Source organism: Hevea brasiliensis, chromosome 5 (genome assembly GCF_030052815.1).
Source record: "Hevea brasiliensis isolate MT/VB/25A 57/8 chromosome 5, ASM3005281v1, whole genome shotgun sequence".
In the NCBI taxonomy this organism is placed as follows: Eukaryota; Viridiplantae; Streptophyta; class Magnoliopsida; order Malpighiales; family Euphorbiaceae; genus Hevea; species Hevea brasiliensis.
The window spans coordinates 113,733,315-113,745,180 of record NC_079497.1 but is presented as its reverse complement, the minus strand read 5'-3'; the positions used below and the strand labels follow the sequence as shown (position 1 = coordinate 113,745,180).

General features: G+C 31.5%; 1 protein-coding gene across 2 annotated transcripts; it reads left to right on the top strand.

Annotated features, from left to right (window-relative positions):
- The first annotated feature begins 2,663 nt into the window (after positions 1-2,663).
- On the top strand, positions 2,664-10,595 carry LOC110656563 (transcription factor-like protein DPB). Of its 2 annotated transcripts, none has more exons than XM_021813403.2 (9): positions 2,664-3,183; positions 3,825-3,904; positions 4,066-4,109; positions 5,187-5,249; positions 5,363-5,512; positions 5,622-5,690; positions 5,824-5,922; positions 9,592-9,662; positions 9,965-10,595. In XM_021813403.2, the coding sequence occupies exons 1-9, from the start codon at positions 2,927-2,929 to the stop codon at positions 10,200-10,202; spliced, it is 1,071 nt and encodes a 356-aa protein (XP_021669095.2). In that variant the 5' UTR covers positions 2,664-2,926; the 3' UTR covers positions 10,203-10,595. The 2 variants fall into 2 exon arrangements, with proteins under 2 accessions (XP_021669095.2, XP_021669096.2); XM_021813404.2 differs by having other exon boundaries at positions 2,666-3,183; positions 5,366-5,512.
- Positions 10,596-11,866: the final 1,271 nt, after the last annotated feature.

Below are 11,866 nucleotides of genomic sequence, written 5' to 3'. Positions count from 1 at the left end.
TGATCGAAATTAAATAAAAAAATTAGTAATTAATATTATGCATTTTTCATTATCATTGATAACCCTATACAAAAGTGATTAAAAAAAAAATAAAAAAATTGATATTACTTTATTTCATTTTAGTGTTATAAATTTAATTTTTTTAGTAAGGGATTAGAGTGAGGCTTAAAAGTAACCTTACTAAACAAGTAATACGTCTTTGCTTATTAACAGTGATAGACATAATATTTGAACTTAGGAGTGGCTAATGACATATATAATATTTAGAGTTATGTATTTTATTCATAATTTGACACTTTTTAAATTTATAAAAAATATTGACCAATTATTTTTTAATTTAATTGGGTCAATAATTTTTTTTTTAAATTATTATAATATTAACCCTTTAAATTTTAAGAGGAGCAATGACCCTTCTCAGCCCAAGTTCCGTGTTTTAATTAAACTGATAAAAAATTTAACTTTTCAAATCTTATTAGAAAATTTTTGGATTAAATGTGAGTTTTTTTAAATAAATAGCCCTTAGAGTTTGTCTTGCCCATTAAATCAAGTCAAAACTAGATAATTTCATTTTATCACTATTTTTTTTTTAACGTGCGATTCACATGTTTTTTATATTTATTTTATGTACTTGTAATTTAATATATATATTGGTTAATTTTTTTATATGATATATTATTATTATTATAATATATTAATTATTACTAATGATAATATAATAATTTTTTATTTTTTATAATATGTATATTGTATGTGCATTTATTATTTTTAGATTAAGTTAATAAAAATGGGAGTATGTCAATAGAAATAAGAAATTATAAAAGTGAAATTTATTATAGAAAATTTTATTATTATAATGTAATTTTATAATTGTAAGTATTTTATAAATATATAAATTTAACTATTTATTATTTTGTTAATTCATATATTTTCATGTTAAATTTATTTAATAATGAAGTATTAAATTTTTAAAAGACTAATTAGTTTTTTACATTATATAATTTTTATAAAACATATATAATTAGTATGAAAAATCTAAAATTTTTCAAATACTATTTAAAAGTTTATGCATATAATAGTAAAATAAATTGAATTTGGTATAATTTATATGTTATTTTGTTTATTTCTAATTATTTTCTATTCAATTTTATAAATTTATTTTATAAAATTAATTGTGCACAATCATATTAATAAGTATCAATATTATTAATTTTTATTTGATATATAATATTTTACATAATTTCATATTTTCTTATGAGATGAAGAAAAACATTGAGAATAAGATTAACAAATATATTAACACTAATAAATTATTTATAAATAATAAATTTAAAACTAAAATTTTCTTTTTATATAAAAGCTGAAAAATTAATGCTAATAGAATAAAAAAAATTAACCTTAGTATATTATTATTTTAATTATAATAATTATAATAAAAAATATATAGATAATTATTTAATTTATAATAAAATCCTTTATCAAACTAAATATAAAGTATTTTTAAATTAAATTTTTTATAATTATTTTTTTTAAAGTAAACGTAAATTTTAATAAAGAAAAGTGGTTAACTCAAATAAATAAAAATTTTATTAAATGATGTAATATTTGTATTTATATAAAAATTAGTTTTTTTTAATTAAAATATTAATTTATTTTTATATTTAAATATAAATTTATTAAATTAAAATAACAATTCTATATTTAAAATATATTTCCTAATTTTTTAAATAAGTATTCACTATTTGCTAAATTACGATAAAATTATAGTATTAAAAAATTAAAAGCTCATCATATTTCTTTTCATATGTATGCACATTAATATTTTTAAAATTTTAATAATATATCATTTTAAAATAAAAAAATAAGTATTATAAATTTTAATCATCTTTTTTATTATATAATTTTATAATTAAACTCAAATATAACATATTATATTAATTATTAATTTTTAAATAATATATATTTATCTATTTAAATATTTTTATTATATATATATATATATATAATTTGCTGCTTTGTACATAATTATATATTATTTAAAAATTTTAGATTCATATAATTTTATTATATATTACATATTATTTAAATATTTTTTTTTATAAATTAATGAATATGAATTTTTTTAAAATATTTTTCTATTGTTATATATATAGCTTATCAATATATAAATTGGAATATACTTGTAATAAAATATTTTTACATAAATAATTATAAAATATAAATAAAAATTTATTAAAATTTATTAAAAAAGTGATTAATTCATATAAATAAAATACCTCTCTATTTTTATTAATAATATAGATCATGAAAATATTTTTATAAAATTTTATTTTAAATTATATTATAATGAAATTTTAATGAAATAGAGTTTAAATACAAATACGATTAAAAATATTAGATTTATATAAATTTTAAAATTATATAAGTAATTAAATTTAAAATTTATTTAAACTTTAAAATTAACTTAAATAATAAAAAATATAATGGCAATTTGAATAAAATTAATATTTTATATATATATATATATATTATTGGTGATTAAAAAAAAATTCCAGTCCAAAAAGTAATAAAAAACAATCTAAGTAATTATACTAGATTTTAATATTAAAATTTACAATAATATATATATATATAAAAAAAGAGAACGGCCCTAGTTAATTTTCCCACCCAAAATAACAAGAAAATGGAGGTATAGAAAGCAAAACTGTAGCAAACAAACTAAACCCTCAAATTTCCCTCTTTTCCAAAGCTCAAACAACAGACAATAAACAATAACACTCACCTGCTATATTGTCTTCCTTCCCCCACTCTCTCAGATCACCGCTAGCACCATCTCCTCTATTTCAATCCGTACCGCCATTCCTACGCCACCTAAATCCCATCAATCGCCTATATCCACTATTCCACCCTGATTTGTCTTTCTTCTGCAATGGTCACTGGTGGGTCACACCAGGATGATGGGGACAAGAACCACCCTCCCGCTGCCACAGTTTCTAGAGCCGGCGCCAGCAGGTCTTGGGGCACCACTACTATCTCCGGTCAATCGGTTTCCACCAGTGGCAGCATCGGTTCCCCTTCCAGCCGGAGTGAGCAGGCCATGGCCACGCCCGGCAGTGACAGCACTTTTCTTAGGCTGAACCATCTTGACATTCACGCTGACGATGCCGCCACCCAAGATGCCGCTGCGTCAGTCTTCTTCTTCTTCTTCTTCTTCTTCTTCTTCTTTTTGTTATTGTTTATTTGTTTTTGGCTTTCTTCTTTTAGGTAATAATGCTGAATTTTGATTTTGGGTTTTGGGGTTTTTGTGTTTTTGAGGGGTTTTGGCTATAATTGGTGTTAATTTTATTCAGATTATTATAATTGTTGGAATGCGAATTGCGCAACCCTGTATATCCTTGAATTTGGTATGCTGGCCACGATTGATCCCTTTCTATGATAGTGTAATAGTGCAAGTTATTGAAAAGTCAACTGTTGGATTTCTTATTCACTTAGAATTGGGTTGGCCTTGATAGTTGTTGTTGCTGTTATATATATTATAATTGTAGCTCAATTAACTCTTATCTTTATAGTAATTGTGTATTTATCAAAAGGGGTTCTGTGTTCTAAAGCTTTTGCTGCTCTTGACAGAGTATTACTTTTGATGTCAATTGTAAAGTTGTATTTATTTATAGTCTTAGTAATTTTCCATGTCATGGTCGTCAGTATAAACACCATCTTTATGCTAGTGGTTGGAGATGGACTATGGTATTGCTAAATGATCCTGTGTGTGTATAGATATAGCTTAAATCTCATTCGTACATTAATTTGATAATCTTGTTTATATACAGTAACAAGAAGAAGAAGCGAGGTCAAAGGGCAGCTGGAGCTGATAAGAGTGGTAGAGGACTCCGCCAATTTAGTATGAAAGGTATTTGATTCATACCCTTCCCACTCATTTCCGTGCCAGAATTTGAGTAGTTATGTGATGGCTGATCTTATATCCTCTTTATCCCCAAGATGGGCCAGTTTGCTGTAGATGAGTTTTTCTCTAACTTATTTTATGTTTTAATTATTTCACATTGTGTTCAGTGTGTGAAAAAGTGGAAAGCAAGGGAACAACTACTTACAATGAGGTAAGGTGGTGTCTGAAGGCAGTCTTTAGATTTTATTTTTCTTGATTGAATGCTGAGTTTATTTGTTTGAATAGTTATTTCTACATACAAATGGCCCTCTTATTATTTAAAAGCATTTGTTTTGTGCTTCAGCCTTTGGATTTAAAAATCAAACGCAACTCTTGGAGATTATGTAGATTCTCAGTTTGTTCGTTCTAGATTTTCAGAACCATATTTTTTTAGAATTGCAGCTCTCAGATATTAGAATTTCTTGGATTTGTGACTAAGTGAAAATATTTTTATATATAATGTCCCAAATTGTAAGACGTGGGATATAGAACATTATGTCTAGGATTTGGTGGGCCTATAGAATGCAGTGTAGTTGGATGAAATGGTCATGATATCGAGATTATTGAGGTGATATGAAATTTTCCAGGTTTGTTTGTAATGCAATGCGATATCACAACGCACTTCTAGGGTTTGATGGTGAGGAAGTTATTGGTGTACGGATATCCTCTTCTTCTTCTTCTTCTTCTTCTTCTTCTTCTTCTTCAATGGATATTGAAAGGAGGGATAAGCAGGAGATGAGATGTGGCTCCCATGTAGCAGACCAGAGAAGGAATTTCTGGAGAGGAATAAATATTCTTCTCCTTTTTGCTTCAAAGTTTGGTTTTGTACATTTAATCGCCTAGAAATTTTTCATTTTTACATATCTAAACAGAAAACTACATTTATATTCACCATATTTACCTTTCAGATCCTCTTTGAGTTTGTCTTCCTGATGTTATCATTATGAGGTTGTTGTACCATGTTAATTTCCTTCCACATCTCTATGCAATTGTTGGATGCTGCTCCATGTAACTTGTAATATATATAAAGAATACAATTGTGTTGGTGAATATTTGTTCTCACCTACTTTGACTTAGTTGTTTGGCCCATTAAAATGCTTCAAATTTGCTTAAGTTTTGATGCTGTATGTTATCAGAATTCAGAGTCAATGTTCTTCACCAGAACTATCAAATCCTTGTGCCTATTTGTATTCTTTTACTACCATTTATAAATGTATGCCTATGTCTGAGATTTTGAAGCAATTTTCAGGTTGCAGATGAACTTGTAGCAGAGTTTGCTGACCCTAGCAACAGTGTTTCATCTCCTGATCAGGTTATCTATAACTACGTAACAAGTTATTTGGTTCATTTTAACGAATACATCCTTTATCTTAAAGGAAAAATGCAAAACTAGATGATGTGGGCCTCCCTTTTCTTTTGTTGAAGCAGCAACAATATGATGAGAAAAACATACGGCGAAGGGTATATGATGCCCTGAATGTACTCATGGCGTTGGATATCATATCTAAGGATAAAAAAGAAATACAATGGAAAGGTCTTCCTCGAACTAGCCTGAGTGATATTGAAGAATTAAAGGTATCAATATAACTTATGCATGCTTGTCTAGCTGTCTTAGGCATCAAGAGAAGTTATTTATGTGGACCTAATATGATCTTATTGAACTCATTTAATGTGACTAATGCAGGCTGAACGTCTTGGATTGAGAAATAGAATTGAGAAGAAAACTGCCTATTTGCAAGAACTGGAGGAGCAAGTAAGAATAGCATCTTTGAGTTCTCTTACTATTTGAATGTGAAGTTGCTTGCAGATGCATCTAGTCTGGAATTTCTTGTTTTAAGGATTTAGTTGATTAGAGTTTGTTCATTGACTTCTTTTCTCTTCTAAAGTACATAGGTCTTCAGAACCTGATACATCGAAATGAACAACTGTACGGCTCAGAGAACGCTCCCAGTGGGGGTGTGTCTTTACCTTTTATTTTGGTTCAGGTAAAATTTCTTCCCAGTTTTGCTATTGTATTAAAGGCCATGAACTGAGTAGTGGTAAAAGTCTTCAGCTTGCAACCAAAAAATTGTTGGTTTGAGAACTGAGAGTAGCCACTTGTGTGAAAATGCAGAAAGGTAGAACTGTCTCCAAATTTCCCAATTTAGGACCCTACAATGGATCACAAGTAGGCAAAGGTCATAGGGTCTTAAAGCTTTTAGTGTTATTTGGTTGTGCTGGAGCCAACCACTGGTTAGCTTGAATTCAAGATTTAATTTCATGCATGGTGAGATGTAGAAGATTTGAAGAAGAAGTACAAGAAGATAATTAAATAAATACTTTCACCTTCATTATTTAATAAAAAAATAAAAAGGAATCATTGGGCATGTCTATTAGGGGGAGCTAGTGGATGCATCCCAATTTGTCTAGGAGAACTTGAAAGATATATTCCTTGGGTAACTTAGAATTCCCTATTAATACTTACTTCTGCCTACATTTTTCAATGATCTTCTATTAAATTGCTGAGTCTTTAATTTCTTAAGCTGTTGAGCATGGTTCTAATATTCTTTCAGTCCATTGTTAGCCGAATGTGCACAATCTACTTTCCTTTGCGTAATATTCAGTTCTGATTGCTGCTTCAGAATCAGGCTTTAGGGGACTCTGAAGCTGCCAATATTTGTCTATCTATGTTGATGTTTTCTATTTTTCTGTGGTTGCGATTTTGTTATTTAGGATAGGTGAACAATGGGTCTGAGGCATTAATAACTTAAAATGAATTTCACTTAGATTTTTGAGGTTGCTTATTCTTGAAATGAAGCTCTGTAAAGTGTAAAGCATAGCTATTCACATAAAATTGCAACAAAGCTTTCTAGAGTAGGCATTTACACGCATGCCCAGAAAATACAGACTGGCATACTCCACAACAAAAATATGAGAAAGTGCTGCTTATGATGTCCCGATACAGTAATTGACTAGGAGGGGTACGGGATGATGGGGGAAGAAAAGAGACTGAAAATTTGAAATTCTAAATAGATTAGCATGAGAATGCCACTCTAACACCGAGTAGGAGGTAGGGAGGAAATTTCTAAAGTGTCTCCCAAAAGAGTGTCTGACTGTGGTGGATGGGTGACAGAGAGAACACATTTTGTGGCTTGCTGCAAACATGTGGGATGGAACTTCATTGAGGTAGAGCCTGTCTTTAGGCATGCACGTTTCTGTGCTGTAATAAAACACTTTTTCCCAACTAATTGAAGAAGATATTCTCATAGATTAGAAATTTATTTTGAGCTGTGCTGCAAACCCTAAATGGGCAATTTAGGCCTGGATTTGTAGAAGCTCAGTTTGAGTAGTAACCAGTATGACATTTTCAGCTAAAGCAGTAAAGCTTGAAGGGACTCTTTTCAAATCATTTGGAATGCTATAATGTATTAGTAGGAAGGGGAGGTCTGGTTCTATTAGAAGAGCCTCAACATTCTTCTCTTTGGTTTATTAAAGGTTGAGTGGTCTTGGGAATTGGAACGGTGAACCCACCATGTTAGGACAAGAAGTAATGGTCTAAACTGTTCAAGTTGACCCTTTTTTTTTAATCTAAATATCTAAATATAGGGTAATATCTGCAAGTGCAGCATAGGGGTTGTGTGGCTAAAATTCAGAATATGTAGGGAAAGCCAACCAACCAGGCATCACGTTTGGATTTTTCTAAAATTGAGTTTGAGCAGCTGCTGAGCTCTTGATAATTGTTACCAACTAAGCCTAAAGTATTAGGTATTTATGTATGGCCCATTTGCAGCTCCACTCTCAATAGAGGATTTGAAAAGCAGGACAAATTTTGAGATGATATATATATATATATATATATATATATATATATATATAGAGAGAGAGAGAGAGAGAGAGAGAGAGAGAGAGAGAGTTTTTGTGTGGGAATTTTTTAGTAGTAGGATAGGGGTAATCTCTCTCTCTCTCTCTCTCTCTCTCTCTCTCTCTCTCTCTCTCCTTTTTCTTTTTTGAAGGGAGGGGTTGGCATAATGGGATGCTTTATATGGCTTTATTTCATTTGGAGAGAGAGAGAGAGAGAGAGAGGAAAAATGCATGTAACTTCTGGCTGAGACTTTAGTGAGTTAGCAATTACTCAACACAGCCTCACTACCAACAGTTTGGTTATTTATATGGATCATTTTCTATTCTGTTTGGCTTAGGACTTATCTTGGTTGAGACTTGAGAAAAGCTGGTTATGTCCTAAACTGCAAAAGATTCTACTTTCCAATAGTTATCGGACATTAGTTTCAATAAAATAGTCCATAATTATTAAATGGTAAATAAAAATATATCTATGAGAATCTTATTATAGACCTACTTATAATAATGCATATTGTCAGTACCACTTATTACTTTCCATCAGAGAACCCTAAAATTTAATCGGCAAATATTTTTCTATGTTATTTGATTTATTTAGGATATGATATTGCTAAATCTATAGTAAAAATGACTACATCCCACATAAACCAAATAGCCAATTATGCTTTGTGTGTTTTAGTAATATGAAATATTAAAGAGGCTTCTCTTGTCCATTATGGGTCTAGACTCTAGAGCTATTATGTGTGTGAGAGAGAAAAGTTATTGCCAGGATAAAAAGAATGAAAGACCTGACTGCTTGAAGAAACACAATCATAAACCAAACAGAAGAAATGAATAAAGAAAGGAATGTAGATTATACAAATACATGTTGATGTACAATCCTAACGTGATTGGGGTTTCTAACTCTATGAATAGGGCTTAGTTTCTATGTTTTATTTACGGATCTATTATGCTATTGACTTTTGATTTCAGTAGTAAAATCTGAGAATTTGTTTCTCTTCAGCTTAGTTAATTAGTTTTTCTCCCCCAAAATCTCCTCAATACTTGTTAGTTCTACATCACGTGTTGATATGAACCTGCCTAATTCCACCTCAAAAGTTATCTCACAAGGGGAGGTTTGTAAACCCATATATATAACACCCAAGGCCTCTCTACAGAACCGATATGAAACGCATCATTTCCGACCGCTTTAGACTGAACGTCCTCGTGAAGCAACTGGGGTCATGACTTGTTCACCCCGACCTCTCCAAAGAACGTCAGGGAATCTTTGTACATGGCCTTGATCTATCAACCTGTGTAGAGTGAGACTCTGATACTAAATAATATGAACCTGCCTAACTTCACCTTAAAAGTTAGCTCACAATGGGAGGTTTGCAAACCCATATGTGTAACACCCAAGACATTCCTGCAGAACCGATGTGCGACGCATCACATGTAGACCTAAATTCTAATGGGTGGGGGTTGCTTTTGCCTTCTCAGTTCTGAAAAAGGCCAATTATTAATTGATAAAGAGAGTGGAGACAAATTATAGGTGCTATGGTAAAGCTTAGTGGATGAAATCAATAAAGAAGGTTTTTAAGTACTATGGTGGAAGGAAAATGTGCTAATTTTCCTGTTATCATCTGAGTAATATGCAATTGCTCAAATCATTTTCATGCATGTATCATCTTTGAACATTAAATGAATATAAGACCACAATATAATATTCTGTGAAATATTCACCTTCCATAATCTAATTATGCTTTTGAATCCTAGATATTGGAGTTGATTTCTTCTGATGCCTCACATTTTTCCTCCTTGCCATTTGGAAACTGTAGACACGCCCTCATGCAACTGTTGAAGTGGAAATATCAGAAGATATGCAGCTGGTGCATTTTGACTTTAATAGGTAAGAAAGCATACGAACTTGCCATGTATTTAAAGGATTAAGCAGTATATTCAGCCATATAACTGGATGACTATTAATAATCTAGTCAGCTTACAATGTGGTGGCTCTCCACACCTAAATCTGCTAAGAATGCATCAAATTGATATAAGGGATGGGGAGTGGGATTTGTGTTAGTTTTTTCATGCCTTGCAGAGATGCAATACTTCAGGAAACAACCGAGTCATATTTTAAAACCATTATTTTGAAATGTTTGGTGAAGTTAGGGTCCTAACTGTTAACTAATATTTGATTTGCTATTGCAGCACCCCTTTTGAGCTGCATGATGATAATTATGTTCTCAAGGCAATGAAATTTTGTGAGAGACCACAGAGTGATGATATGGCACCCAATCTAGCTAATGACGGGGGTGAAGGTTCTAGCATGTCCAACATGTTCCAACAACAAATCCATTCTTCTCCAGGAAAAAACACACCAATTAGGCCACCCACCTCACCGCCAATTCCTGGAATTATAAAAGCACGTGTTAAGCATGAGCATTGATAAGCATGTTACCATGGGCAATAATCTCAGCTGTGTATGTAAATTGTGTAAAGTAGCTTGCCGGATGTGGGAAGGCCCCTATAATTACTTTCACCTTCCTGATTTTACCCTCATTTGGAGGAATCAAGGTAACATGCAGATCAGTCCTTTTGCTTAGAGACTTGCATGGAATATGTAATTTTGTCAGGTTCTCAGGTTTACATCCATGTTTAGCTGCTGTAATTGTTTAATCATTTTTTTTTTCACCTATTGTAGTAAAAATGAAGGCAGTCTGTTGGTTTATATTAGGCTATAGGGGATTGTCTTAGCCGCACACAGAATCATAGAATCAAGGCAACAATTTGATATTACTTGTATTGCACATTACATTTATGCCATTGCTGTTTATCATCAGCGACATTGTCGTTCTATAATCTGCATTTTATGGCAGGGATCTTTGAGAGGTAAGAAATTGATTAGTTTTTAATATGTGGGCTGAAATGCAAACGGTATTGTCTTCTTTTTCTTCTCTCTCTCTCTCTCTCTCTCTTTTTATTTTAAAGTCCTGGTTGCCAATGTTGACTCCCTGGACTTGAATGGTTAACAGCTGAACCTGAACTTATTCGTGATCATTTTTAACTGGGAATGTGTCTTTCCCTCCTTCCTTCAGCTAGTATTGAGGTCCTTGCAATTTTGGTATGTAGCTGGTATCGTTTATGAGCTTTCAAGTTGTACCTGTTTCTTTTCTTTTCTGTGTGGGTGCCCTACTGTTCACCAGAAATAGCCAGAGCATTGTTCTTTCTGCTGTACCCTCCACATGGGATTCACTGAATCATTGTTGGGTTTTGGAGAGAAGAATGGTTGTGTGGGTCTGCTCGGTATTCATTCCCGTTTCTGGGCTATTACGGTGATGGTGGCTTGTCTCTTGTGGGAGGGAGAGGTTTTGCATGCTATATTGTTGATGGTTTCCTATTTGCTTTGCCCACAGAAATAATGCGAGGCCATTTCTCCGCACTGCATCACTACCACCACCACCGCGATGATGATATGATGGTACAAATATATTAAATAATATGAAATAATATTATTCATTTAGTTATAAATTCATCAATTAAATATATTTGCAAATGGAAGCATGAATATTTAAAAAGAAAAAAGAAAAGGGAACTTGATTTCTTTTACGATTAATTGAACATATAAGTTACTAAAAAATTTGTGTAGCACGCTGAATTAAAAATGTTTTATGATGTACTTAAATTGAAATTAAGATACCACGATTCTTTCCTATTTCTGCTGGCATCATCAATTCATTTGTCAACTGCTGACGAATGCTTATGTGTGTAATTTGAGCTGGACATGAATTCCCGCGTGATGCATCACGTGGACCTTCGCTCTCCTCATGTTCCATATCTCTCTATTTCAAATAATAGAATAAAACGACGCCATGCATCAAATAAAAATCCACCGTCAAGCTTGTTCCTGTGGTACTCCATATCTGTTTATATAAAGGAAAAAAGGTTTCTGGTTTTTCTTCAAGCTGAACATTTCTTTTGTACTCTTCTTGTAGTAAAGGGTTCTTGTTTTTACAGGTTTTTCAGTGCTATACATATAGCCAAGGCATCATTTATCTGCGTTTGCACCTGCACCTTCTCTATAAGCTATACTTGGAATGGAGAAAGGTGCAG